At 46.0% G+C, this 13,201-nt stretch overlaps 1 protein-coding gene across 2 annotated transcripts in view; it reads right to left on the bottom strand.

Annotated features, from left to right (window-relative positions):
- Nucleotides 1–11,272: 11,272 nt before the first annotated feature.
- Jun (Jun proto-oncogene, AP-1 transcription factor subunit) overlaps nucleotides 11,273–13,201 on the bottom strand; it is a 2,477-nt gene continuing 548 nt past the window's right edge. The window contains exon 2 of one of the 2 annotated variants that reach the window (XM_004642538.3): nucleotides 11,273–12,952. In XM_004642538.3, coding sequence (XP_004642595.1) covers nucleotides 11,919–12,887 — 969 coding nt within the window. In that variant the 5' untranslated portion in view covers nucleotides 12,888–12,952 and the 3' untranslated portion in view covers nucleotides 11,273–11,918. Of the gene's footprint in view, nucleotides 12,967–13,201 lie in introns of both variants that reach the window. The other variant, XM_023702667.1, reaches the window with a different exon arrangement.

The following is a 13,201-nucleotide window of genomic DNA, read 5'->3' as shown; positions in this document are numbered from 1 at the left end:
CAGATTACAAAAAAAAAAAAAAAAAAAAAAAAAAAAAAAAAATCCTTCTACTAGAGGGTGACAAGTAGTAAAGAGACTATCTAGTAACAACTTTATCTCGCTTTTAAAAAGGGACTAAAGCCCTTTGTCCTCTTTTCCCCCACTCCTACCACTTGTGGTATTCCTTCACCTCTCTTCTAAAACATTTATTTCATTATTTTATAGAGATGAGGGCACGGGGCACCCAGCCACACACCTGAGCAAACAGAAGGGCTGACTGACGTGCCGGTGAAGCGAGTAGCGATAGTTGTGAGCTCATTACCCCGTTTCCATAATAGGCAGCAAGTCTCTCTCAAGACCCAGAGAAGCCTTCAAAGGGTTGTGGCCCCGGCCCTGTCTTGGGGAGCACAGGGACAGCCAGCTTTCAGGGGGCCAACCTGCCCCATCAGAACTAACCTGGCCTTCCACCCTCGAGTTCAAATGAGGAGGCTTGTTCATCTGTGTTCAAAATACTGTATGCCTGTTCTTGTTACAAAACACAACAAACACAGGCAGACAAGCACTGGCTGCAGTGTTCCATGCTTGGGGAAGAGTCCTGACGCCTTCAGGTTTCTGCGTGACTCTTCTAAATTTAAATGGTGAGGCGAAGGGTTGCCTTTCTTTATTAACTTATTTTTCGGCTGGAATGGAATTCAGAACTGTGGGGGCATAAAGTCCAGAGATGGCTGGGAGAGAAGATGAAAACCCCTCTGGACACTCTTGCTTCCTGAGTTGAGGAAAAGGAATCTGCATCCGGAAACCCAGAGTCTGTGGTGGCGAGACCTTGGAGCCGCTGGGACCTCACAGTCGCTAAAGCTCTCTGTTCTCCTCTTCAGAGGTTCTTCAATGGGATCAAGAGCTGATCTCCTGTCCCTGACAGGCTGGGGGCCACTGCCATTTTCTGCAGTCTGTCTGTTCCAGTCCTTTCACCAGGAATAAACTTGAGAGGCTTGAACAAGGCAGCACAGGAGGCACTTCCCAGGGGTGGCATACTACAAAAGCTTCCTCCACAAGGTCACCATCAGCCTCTCAGAGTCGGGAACTGAAGTCGTGTGGCCTTCAGAAGAAGCCTGGGTGTCCTTCACTCACTGTCACCTAACTTTTTGGGCTTGCGGGGCCTGAGTACCTGGTACTGTATTTGGATGTGGGACCATGAACAGCTCACATCTGGAAGCTCCAAGGCTTCCTCCTGCTGTGGGAAGCACGAGTCCTAATCTCTTTTCGCTGCTTCTAACCCACACCTTTGCTGAAGACGGGCGTGCTCTGCCCACGTCCTGTCCCATAGGCCTAACTGCTTCAGGTCTCAGTTTAAAGCTCACTTTCCTGGAAAGGCTATCCCTGAGGGCCAGCCTGAGTCAAGCCTTCTGCCTGGAGTTGCCTTTAGGGATGAGACAACGTTACTTTAGGCACTTTTTGCAGTACTTTTCAAAATGTTCAGGGCCAGGGAGATAGCTCAGTAGAATAAGCGCTTGCCTTGCAAACCAAGGGCCTGAGTTCAATCCTTGGTTCTGCAAAAAAGCAAAAACAAAAACAAAATGCTGGTATTCACAGAGCCATTGTGATATCTTATTAATTTCTCTTGTCCTTTAAGTAGGCAGGAACTCCATCCAAATGTCCATGAATAGTTGAGGCATGGCTGATGGGCACTCAGCTTACCTTGGTCTGTAAAATACCATCACCTTGTGCACTGTCAATGTTTACTCACTCCCTTGAGGGTAGCTGTCCATGTGGACTCCTCAATAAAGCAATTGCTAAGCTACCTCAGTAGACACTTGCTCCCAGAGAATATTGGGTAGTACTTGCTTCTATCATAGCAATTAATATTTTAATATTTTGCAAACTACCTACATTGATATTGCACATAGCTTCTGTCCGCTAGTGTTCAGTGAGTGGCTGACCACGAGGAGGCCTTCAGTAAATGTGGGCTGAATGAGAAGGAACCACATTTTCCTCTACGGCAATGACAGTGCAGTGTGAGGAAGCGGTCTCTGTGTTTTCTCCTGGAAATGTATCGAGGGCCCAGTGGGTGCTCTGGCACTACATATGCACAACACTATGTTTATAACCAGTTTTCATAAGTAAGGATTTTCAGAGACCTTGCTTACATTCCTGTTCCCAAGTGCCAGGGTCTTTGATTTGCTGTAAGGAGGAAGAAAAAGAACATTTTATTGTACGTTGATGACTCCTCTGAATTCAATCATGACAGCTTATCTCACTCTTCCTTTTTTACTGCTTCAACAATGGAGCTATGGGAGTACTGATGCAGATACTGACACAGAGGAAGGAAAATGAGAAGGGAATGGAGGAAACTACAGACTAGAATATATATATATATATATATATATATATATATATATATATATGTATTTCTTGATATTTTAAAATCTTGCCTGAATAATAATCTTCTTAAATGCTGACTCAGTTTTAGAAGGGTAGCAGATGCCTCTGAAATTTGATAATAATAACAATAATCACAAATGGATGGATTCTGGTGGTTGATATTTTTTGTTTGCTTCCAACATGTACTTCTTCCTCTAGTTCCTGGTCTTTTCTTGAAGAGCTCCTCCTCCCTCCTTCTTTGGCCATGCGGTTTGACGAGGCTCTTTAACTTTGGTTTCAGAGGTGGGCACTTGAGCTACCCTGTCCTTCAGCCACAGTAATGTGTTCAGGGATGGTTATAAGGCCAGTGAAACCCACTCTTGGGAGAACAAGAGGGCCTGCTGTGGCCCCCTTATCCTGTGGACAGAGAGCTGGGAGCCACATAACCTTACCATGTGGAGACCAAGGACAACGCTAACTCCACCTGTGGCAAGATGAGTGATGGAGAGAAATCCAAACCTGATGATACCATCTGAATTCCAAATATACCCAGACCTACAGCAACCTCTGCAGTGGATGTTTAATGGTATTTTTCAGTGAAATTCCTTTTATGGTTAAACCACGTTTTCTGTCACTTGCAATCATAGAATTCTTACACATTTATGATTTGGCAGTTTTAGGCTAAACTCTTTTTATCTGTGTTAGCTTATTAATCCTTACAACTCAATAGGAGTAGACATTATTTATCATAATTCCCCAGCCAATGAAACTGGGGCTTAGGAAAGATAAAGATCATTCCACTCACAGCTAGAAATGAGGGTTAGAGTTCAGGTCTTAGCCACTGAGTAGGTGTGGGAGCACAGCAGGAGAGTGGACGATGCTCCCGTCTGGGAGTCCATGTCCTCATTCACTTCTCTCCAGCACTCCTAACCCACTCTGTCTCCCCTCCCTACCCTACACTTTGATTCTAAGGCTTCACAGATGTTAACACCATTCTCCTCACCTGTCAACCTAGTGGTGGCCACACTAGTTGTCCATCAGCCCAAGGTTGGGGCTCATTGTGATGACCCTGGGCCTCCTGGACACTTCGTTGTGGAAGCCATGATCCTTGCCTGGGCACTGTTGGTGATGTCTTTCTTTTCTGGCTCAGAGCCATTCTGAGGAGCTGCTTTGAGAGCAGCCAGGGCAGCTGGGCTGACAGGCACCCTCCTCGGGTGAGGCGTTTCATCACCTGGGCATTTGTGTGCAGCTGGCTCTGTTTGAAATCCTGTCTCTGTCTGACTTCACTTCCTGAATGTGCTGACAGGCCTCTGAGCCAAGCCAAACAGGTTCACAATGCCATGCCGGGGGAGTGCTCCCCTGTGAGTGCAGCTGGGGAAACAACTTTGCTCCAGCCTGCAGAGAGGACCTGCTAGCCCTTATGTGACCAAGAAGCAGGCCTTGTGAGACCTTGTTGAATCTTAATGGGAAATGTTTTCTTTTTAGCCATTCTGTGTGTGTGTTCCTGTCACATCTGAAATTAACAAATCTACAGTAAAAATGGCTAATTATTGCTTGCCTGATACATACAAGCGTTGTACATACATGAGCCTCCTGACAACCTCCTGTGGTGGCCATGGCTGGCTTCATTTTTACAAAGGAAAGAACTGAGGCTTAGTAATGTTAAGGAGCTTGTTCTAAAGCAGCAGAGGCAAGAGTTAATCGAGAGGCATTTAACTCCTCAAACTGTGCACCTTTCACACATAATTCCTTCATTCCCTGCTCCTATGCACTGCATTTGGGTTCTTTGTGCATTCAGGAAGGCTAGTGAGGGGTTCTGGGAAGGGCCACAGCTCTGGTGCCATCCTACTCTTGTGAAGTTTGGAGAGTTAATTTTATTCTATAAATCTCATTTTCTTTTTATATAAAGTGGAGTAATAACCATACCTGCATGGCAGAAAAGTTGTGAAGTTCAACTGAGTTGGGCAATATGATGCAGGAATGCCAGATGTGGATAACGCAGGCTCCTTAGAGCCAGCAAGATCTGGTTCAGCTTGTAAGTTTGATCAGTCTGAACCTTATTTTGTAAGTTTGATCAGTCTGAACCTCCATTTCCTTGTACATGGAAATAACCCTGTTACAGTTTCAGGTTTTGCCCCAAAGTCTCAGGTATTGAGAGGTTTCTAGCTGGTGGCACTGTTGGGAGAGGTAGAAATGTCAGGAGGCAAGGCCCTGTGGAAAGAAGTTAGGTCGCTGGGCCCACACCATGCAGGGTATTTGGGGCTCTCCCCTTCCTCTCCTGCCCCTTGCTCCCTGGCTGCAGGCGGTGAGCCGCTTTCTTCCACCAAGTGCCCCCTGCCATGATGCTCTGCCTCACCACTGGCCCAGAAGCAATGCAGGAAGAGAACAGGGGCTGAAACCTAGGAAACCCTGTGCCAAATCAACCTTCCTTCCTTTTAAGTTGATTTGCTCAAATAGTTCATTACAACAGTAGAAAACTAACTAAAAAAGCCTTAATAGCTAACAGTCCTAGTACAGGGTCTGCTACAAAGTAGAAACTTAGTAAATGATATCTAGTATGAATATTATATAGTGGTCAGTTTTTACTTTAAAATACTCATGGCAGGTATTGTTGATTCATACGGGAGGGTACTGTTCCTATTGTTGGTTCTTACTAGAGCTAGAACAGGCTAGATGGTGCTATTACAATAAGCATCTCTCAGGTCTTAATGTTTTGAAATGACAAATTCTGGTTTTTTGCTCATGCTAAGTGTTCACTTATATGTATACTCAGGGACTATAGGGAGGACTCTGATTTATCTCTCTATTATTTAGGAATCTGTGTTTTTATGACTTGTATCTAGATGTCTGGATTATGGATGTGTGATACTGGCTTAGTGCACTGGTTGGCTCAGCATAGCTCTGGAGGTAGATGATGGATTCCCTGAAGAGGGAAGACTCAGCCTGGGTGTAGGTGGAGCCAACCAATAGGTTTGTAGCTTGGGTGGAAAAAATGGGAAAGAAGAGGGAAGGCTGTTTCCTCCTGCCCACAATGCTATGGACTGTTTCTCCTCCACTATACTACCCTACGTTGAAACTAGATGACTACGGACTGAAAAGACTATAAGCTAAAATAAATCTTGTCTCCTTTAACTTCTGGGTATTGGGTATTTTTGTCCCAGCAACAAGAAATCAGTTAAGATACATGTTGATGGCCTTTGTAAGCATCCTTATAGGTAGAATGGTCATAGCTCAGGTGGCTATCCATTTTCTTGCAAGATTTGAGATAAGGTCAAGAAAAGTTCCTCTTGTAAGCATGGATCTAGGATGAATCAATACCATTTGAAAGAAATTAGCCATCAGCAGTGACTGGTGGAAAGATAGTTCTGCAGAAATACCTGAATTCTGTCTAAGGGTTCTGTGAGTACTTCTAACTTATGAAGGCATAAGGCATAACTTAATCAGTGCACATATAACCCATTTTTTAAAGCAACAATGCAGCAACCATCAAGCAATATTTTTAGTGGAAACAAATTAAAGAGCATTATATAGCGAGAAACTTTCAGAGCTTCTTAGCAATTAGTATTTGGTTCCCTCCAGAGAGGGGTGATTTATAGCAGGGCAGGGAGAGTTCATTAGATGTTTCTACTTTGTGGATGAAATGGCCCAGGAAACTGTTTGAGTACCTTTACTTATATGGTGTTTATATCAAATAAACTTCTGAGGACCAACTCTGTTCCTGGGGTCCTAGATGTGAAACTAGGGATGTGTAGCTGGCAAAGAACCCAGGTCACCAGGGTATGTGGGTTCTGGAACAATATAGGGAAAATATGGTTGCCAAAGCCTGATGGCCGAGTCATGGCTCACCTCTTGTTGAATGCATGACTTTGACAGCACCACTTCAGATTCCCTGGGAATCTTGGCGTCTGCTCCTGGGAAGCATAGCTACTATCAGTGAGCATCCAGAACAGTGGTGAAAAGAAATGAGACAGAAGAGGTTAAAGCATTTTGGAAGCTCCAGGAATAGGAGCTGGTAAGTACAAAGCCCACTGCTCTTGTAGTTCTCTATTTGCCCACTTTACTCTGGGACTTGGGACTCAGGGCCCCTTGTAGCTCCTATAATACTCCAGAATCTTTCCTGAGCTTCCCCTCAGGCTGATCCCCCACTTGTGACCTCCCTACCCCCACGAGTTTGTTCTGCACCTGCTGAACTCTTTCTTTCTTTCTTTCTTTCTTTCTTTCTTTCTTTCTTTCTTTCTTTCTTTCTTCTTTTTCTTTTTTTCTTTTCTTTTTTTTTTTTTTTTTTTGTATTTTAGGGAAAGGTCTACATGTTGTTCAGGATTTCACCACTAGATTGGACTCGTAGTGATCCCCCTGTTTACAGCCTCCCCAGAGCTGGGATTACAGGCACCCGCCACCATGCCCAGTCTCAATTGCCATCTCAACATGCTTCGGGGCAGGGCCAGCACAGCAGGCCATAGGATCAAACCCCCAGCCCCTGTGCCTGCTTACAGGTGCTCTAATCCACCGAGCTATTTGGCCGGCTCTTGAACTCTTTCTTGGTTACCTAAGTTCTCAGCTCAGTATCACTCCAGAAAGGGTTTTTCTGCTCCCAGTCCAGCTTAGATTCTCTTTCACAGTGCCCAGTGCTTCTTCATTGCACTGCTGGGGTTCAGCCATACATTTGCTTGTGTGCTTTTCCATTTACTACATCTCTTACTAGCTGACAAACTCCAACAGGAGCATCCTATTAATTTCACTCTCCATTATGTTCCTCAGTACCTTGCATAACAGAGGCATTCAGTAGTGAACATTATTATTTAATTCTACAACTTAAATACAAACATTAGCCTCTTTATTAGTATATAAAAGAGTTTGTAGCCTTTGGATGACCTGGTCCCACTGAGTTTAACCAGTTCTGGATAACTAGACAAAGTCAGGTGTGTGTCTTACCACAGTGAGGACTCACTCCCCCTTCTCCTTGTGGAGGCTGCAGGTGTGTTTCTTTCATGTCTGCCTCTCTGAGCTCCATGACTGAGTGTTTTATAAACTGGTTGTCCTTTGGGGTGTTATAGTGCTACAGCAAAAGGGAAGAAGAAGTGGAGGATGAGTAGTGTAGCATAAAGCGAGCCTCTGGATATCTCTTCAGCTCTAATTTGCCAGAAAGTTGCACGCATAAGGAGAAATGAGCCATGATGCAGCTTCGACAAAATCATCTTCTTCCCATTTCTCCCGCCAGAGTAAGACTGCTTTACATACAAGACCTTTTTGGGCTTACATCCCACTATGGTGTCCATGGCTCACGCTACTTCAAGTCCTTCTACATTTCTCCATTGACTATAAAAAAAAAAAAGGAACCAATGTTCCTGCACAGCTGAGCCTTGCCTTCCTTGTGTGCTTCATCTCCCCTTTCTTTCTTCTCACACCTTCATTTCCAGTCTTTCCAAACAATTTCTGAGTCTTTTAACACAGTGTTTTCTCGAGCTTTCCGTACAAATTCCTCCTCCAGCATTTTTTTACATGGTGAGTACACTGGAGTTGCAATGGCACTTCCCTGAAGCTTTTGTTAGTGGCAGCTCCTTCACTCTTTCTCTGGTACCTCTTTCCTATAATATGTGTCTTGTGCCAATTAGTCTCTAACTCCTCCACACCAGAATGTGAGTTCTGTGACAACACACATGACATCTCATTCATCACTGAATCTCCATACTCTACCAAGCTTCTCAAAGAGGCGAAGGCCTAGGGGAATTTCCCTTTTGTGGGATATCGAAACATCCCAAACCCAAAATATAAATCTGGTTTCCAGGCTTGAGAAGTAGTAGTTTCCCTTCCTGGGGCTAACCCAGCCAACTCTTCATCCATTTCTCCCCTTCTAGGAAACATCACTTGACTTGTATAGGAGTAAGCGGCAGAGCTAAGGAGTAAAGAGGGCTTGAAGATCTTGTCTTCATCTTGGATTCAACAAATTCACTTGCTCTCTGACAATAAGGACACATGTACTTCAGCAAGTAAACACTTGGTAGGGTACTAATTCCTAGATGCCTAAAATACATCTAATTTTGTAAATAGAAAGCCCCGTTTTCACCACCATTGAAGTTGGCTGTTTTTTATTAAAGTCACATCTGGAACTACTTTTTGTGCCTACTTAATGACACACACATTCTCCTTCCTCATCTCCACCTCCAAGCCTAATATTTCATGCAGATTCATTTTAAATAACAAGATGCCCATGTATATTAGTGAAGATAGGAAGAAATGTTCTGTGTGGCTGTATGTACGAATGTGTTAACAGCCTAATTCTTTTAAGAACATGCATTGAGAATTAGAATATAGAACTTGGTGATTGGCCAGGTTTGATTTTTCTGGTAAGGTCTGTGACCCATCTGGAACTGTGTACCAGAATATGAATGAAGCATATTTTTCCTTAGAACAAAGAGTTGAATCATGTTGGAGAAAGACTTAAATTCACTTGTTCATTCAGTCATCAAAATTTTACTTTATGAATATCTACTGAGTGTCAGGAATTGTGCTAGGGTCCCCTGATGAATAAGATAGGGCCGGGAGACACTGATGTGCACAGTGTTAGCACATTTTGGCAAGTGCTGGCATAGAAGTTTTGAGAAAACATTATGATGCTCACAGGGGAACTATTCATTCACCTGATAGTGGAATCAACAAGGAAGGCTTCACAGAGAAGGCACCACTTATGCCAAAAAAGCAGCAAAAAGTGGGGAAGAATCATTTGTTGAACCAGAATAAAAGGTATTCCAGGCAGGGTGATGAGCAGGGGGTTAGTAGCAGAAGTTTGGAAGGGTGAAGATTTATATATACAAAGATATGTTTCTGCTAGTGAGCAGTTCAGGGCATAATTACCTTTTGTGAAACAGTACTCTGGAAAGGCCTAATCAAAGCTAGTACACACATCCTGAATAGTGTGTTGTCTGCCTGTCTGCCTGCCTGTCTGTCCATCTGTCCGTCCGTCTATCTGTCCATCTGTCTGTCTCTTTTTCATGACAGGGCTAAAAACTCATGATTGAAATATACATACATATAACACATTAAATGAGGACAATGACTTTATATTTTGTTAGCTTTGCCTCCCTTATGCTACCCAAAGAATAACTCATTTAAGGTCCATAATGAAAGTAATCCCTAAATGTGTTTAGAATTAGCTGATTTTTCTTTCCAAAGTTTATAGGCTATTATTGGTTACTTTCCTCTGATACAATTATTTTTCCATCCCTTCTGGTTAGAATGGTCAGAATTTAAAATGTTAGTTGAAAGAATCAACTAAGTCTGAGTTTCATGCTTTTTCTGTATTTAAATGCTGAAGTCTAAAGCAACCTGAGGCATGGTGTGCCCTCTGTACTGCGCTGTTGTCTGGGCTTCATCTACCTTTGCAGGTAATTAATTCCCTAGCCTGCTTTTTTTTTTTTTTTTTTCTAGTTGGCTCTTGTTTAGCTTCTGCAGAGCCCCACCCCAAAGTGCTTTATTGTCCCTGTGCTATTTCTACATATGGTCAAAATCAACTCACCTTCCAAGTTGCTGACACTAGCAACTTCACTGTGGGGCAAACAGAGCTCTGCTCCCAGGAACCCTTTGTTCAAGAAGTGTTACTACAAGGAGTATATCTGATACTTCACAGGCCAACCTTCCAATCTGGGATTTGCTCCTAAAGAGAAACTCTTTGTCTATCTGGACTCACAGCTACAGGCAGAGTATTAGCACTGCCAGAGCTGTTGGGTCCTACAGCACGGCTAATGAGCAAACAGCCCTCCCCCAAGTAGTGGTTTGTAAAATATTCCTGGGTATCAAATTACTTTTGCTGCTTGATAATCATTCTGGCTCTTGGGATGAAAAGCAACCAAGCAAAAATAGTTCCCTTGTTGAGTGCTGCCTTGTTGATCTCCTAAGGATACCTGTAAAGAATTTGAATTTGCTATTTCCCCAGAGCTGAGTTGGTTTACAAATGTAATCACTGCATCAAGGTTTGTGTTCTCTTGTGAATCTTTCAATAGTATTTAGATTAGCATCTTTTGAGACTGGTAGATAATTATTTAAGCTAGGTTATTTTAGAAATACAGAATGAATATTGATCCAAAATGATAAAATGCGCTATTAATGATTTCCTTAGGCATATGGGGTTTATTTTAGGGATGGGAGTGGGGAGGAGTGAAGAGGAGGGGAAAGAGAAAGAAGAGGAGGAAGAGGAGGAAAGGGAGAGAGAGAGAGAGAGAGAGAGAGAGAGAGAGAGAGAGAGAGAGTTGACCACATTACAACTTCTATTTTGATTCTTCCTAAATTCTCTTCCTAATTACTAGGCAATTTCAGATTGAAGGCCTGGTAACCCGAGCAAATGAAAAGCTTCAGTATACAGGTTGGGGGAAAAAAGTAGTAAAGGGAAAGGAGTTCAAGATGTGTTATTAGTATTTGAGTATATTTATTGTGACAAGAACGCTATTATAAATATTCATAAGCAAAGGCCATTTTTTAAAAAATCTAGGCATTGTTAAAGATTCCAAATTGATAGATACAACTTTTGTAAAATCTGCCACAAGTTCTGCTTTGAGAATAGCTTCTATTGTTAAATCTGTACTAACATTATCAAGGACCACGACACATGCCCCTCAATACAATCCAAAACTTGTAAGTGTTGGCATTACCCAAGCTGCCCTCATCACAGCCTTCCTTCTTCCAGCTTCCTGAGACAAAACGCTGTCTTTTGGTAAGCAATTCCTCACAGCAGCAGAGAAGGCAAGAGTGTTTCTAAAGTTTAGTGGAGAACACAGTTCACACTGCCTGACAGCAAGAAGCACTACAAGTGATTTTAACTGAAGCTAAACTTTTTCAGCTACATCTAGCTAGCTTTACAGATAAGGCAGAAAATAATTAGGGGAGTACTTTTCAATATTTTATTGTATTTTCTTAAATATCCCTTCTGGAATTTTCAGAAAAAAACATAAAAAAATTATATACTTTATTACAAATGGTAAACTCAGAGTACTCCAAATCTCTTATTTACAAACAACACTGGGCAGGACACACAAACATGAAATAACTTACAAAGGCAGGAAGCTGTTTTATTGACAGTAATCAGCTTTTATCAAATTAAAAAATATATATATGTACATAAACAGTTGAGGAAGGCAGGCCAGAAAGAGTTCACCTGCAGGCAGGCTCAGCCTGGCCCTCACACCCTCCCTCCCTCCGCCCCCTCCCCTTTTGTTCTTAAGGAGCACTACGGAAGCAAGCTAGTCTCTAGAGCAGTTTGGAACCCCCCGCCCCCCGTTTAATACTGAATGAGATCGAATGTTAGGTCCATGCAGTTCTTGGTCAATGTTGAAGAAGAGTCCCTCGCCCTGTTCGCGCGGGGACAGCCCGTCGTCCGCAGAGGGGGCAGCCCGCGGGCGGCTGCTCCAGGGCTCCCCGCCAAGTCCTTCCCACTCAAGCCCGCTGGGGGCGCCGTCAGGCAACCAGTCCAACTTGGATACCCTTGGCCTCAGTCCCCGGACGCTTCTTTTTCTCGGTCGCAAGCTGTCAAGTTCTCAAGTCAGTCTGTGTTACTTTGTTTCTCCTCCGCTCTCAGCCGCAGCAGTCTCTCCTCAGAATGTTTGCAACTGCTGCGTTAGCATGAGTTGGCACCCGCTGTTTACGTGGTTCATGACTTTCTGTTTAAGCTGCGCCACCTGCTCCCTGAGCATGTTGGCTGTGGACGCCAGCTCCGAGTTCTGCGCTTTCAAGGTCTTCACTTTTTCCTCCAGCCGGGCGATCCTTTCGAGCTTCCTCTTCCTGCACTTGGAGGCGGCGATGCGGTTCCTCATGCGCTTCCTCTCGGCCTTGATGCGCTCCTGGGACTCCATGTCGATGGGGGACAGCGGCGGCGTCTCGCCGGGCATCTCGGGCACCGTCTGCGGCTCCTCCTTCAGGGCTTGCAGCCGCGGGTGCTGCACAGGGAGCTGCTGGGGCAGGGGGTGCGGTTGCGGCTGAGGCTGGGGCTGCGCGGGGAAGGCCAGGCCGGCCGCGCCATAGGAGGGCGCCCCGCCGCCACCGCCGCCGCCCAGCGCGCCGGGGTTGAAGCTGCTGAGGTTGGCGTAGACGGGCGGCTCGCTGTGCAGCCCAAAGCCGCCGCCACCCCCGCCGCCGCCGCCGCCCGCCGCACTCACAGGCTGCGCGGCCGCCGCGGCGCTGGGCAGCGTGTTCTGGCTGTGCAGCTCGGCCAGCGCGCGCACGAAGCCCTCGGCGAAGCCCTCCTGCTCGTCGGTCACGTTCTTGGGGCACAGGAACTGCGTGGGCGTCGGCGTGGTGGTGATGTGCCCGTTGCTGGACTGGATGATCAGGCGCTCAAGCTCGGGCGACGCCAACTTGAGCAGCCCCACGTCGGGCGAGGTGAGCAGGTCGGCGCTCTTGGCGCGCAGGTGCGGCTTCAGGCTGCCCGCCGGGTCGGCCAGGTTCAGGGTCAGGCTCTGCTTCAGCGCCTTGGGGTTGCCGTAGCCGTAGGCGCCGCCGTCGGACGGCAGGAACGAGGCGCTCAGGGCGTCGTCGTAGAAGGTCGTCTCCATCTTCGCGCTCATAGAAAGCCCGGGCCTCCGCGCGAGTCGGCCCGGCAGCGCTCGGGCGGGCGGCGGGAAAGTCGGGCCCGGCCGCGCCGCCCTCCGCGCCAGCCCTGCTGCCTTCCTCCTCCTCCCCTTCCTCCTCCACCAGCACCGCCGCGAGAGGCGGCTCCGCCTCCTGCACCGCGGGCCCCGCGGCCCCGGCAGTTACCGGTGCGCTGCCGCTGCCCCCGCCGCCGCTCTCAGCCTCGCCGCCGCCTTTGTTTTCCGCCATGTTTTCCTCTTTGAACCCGCCGGACCGCCCCGCGCCGCCAGCCGCCCGCGTCGCCGCCGCC

The sequence above is a fragment of the Octodon degus genome, unplaced genomic scaffold (assembly GCF_000260255.1).
Source record: "Octodon degus isolate 3935 unplaced genomic scaffold, OctDeg1.0 scaffold00156, whole genome shotgun sequence".
NCBI lineage: Eukaryota > Metazoa > Chordata > Mammalia > Rodentia > Octodontidae > Octodon > Octodon degus.
Note: the sequence above shows the minus strand (reverse complement) of the source record. Positions and strands in the feature narration are given on the sequence as shown.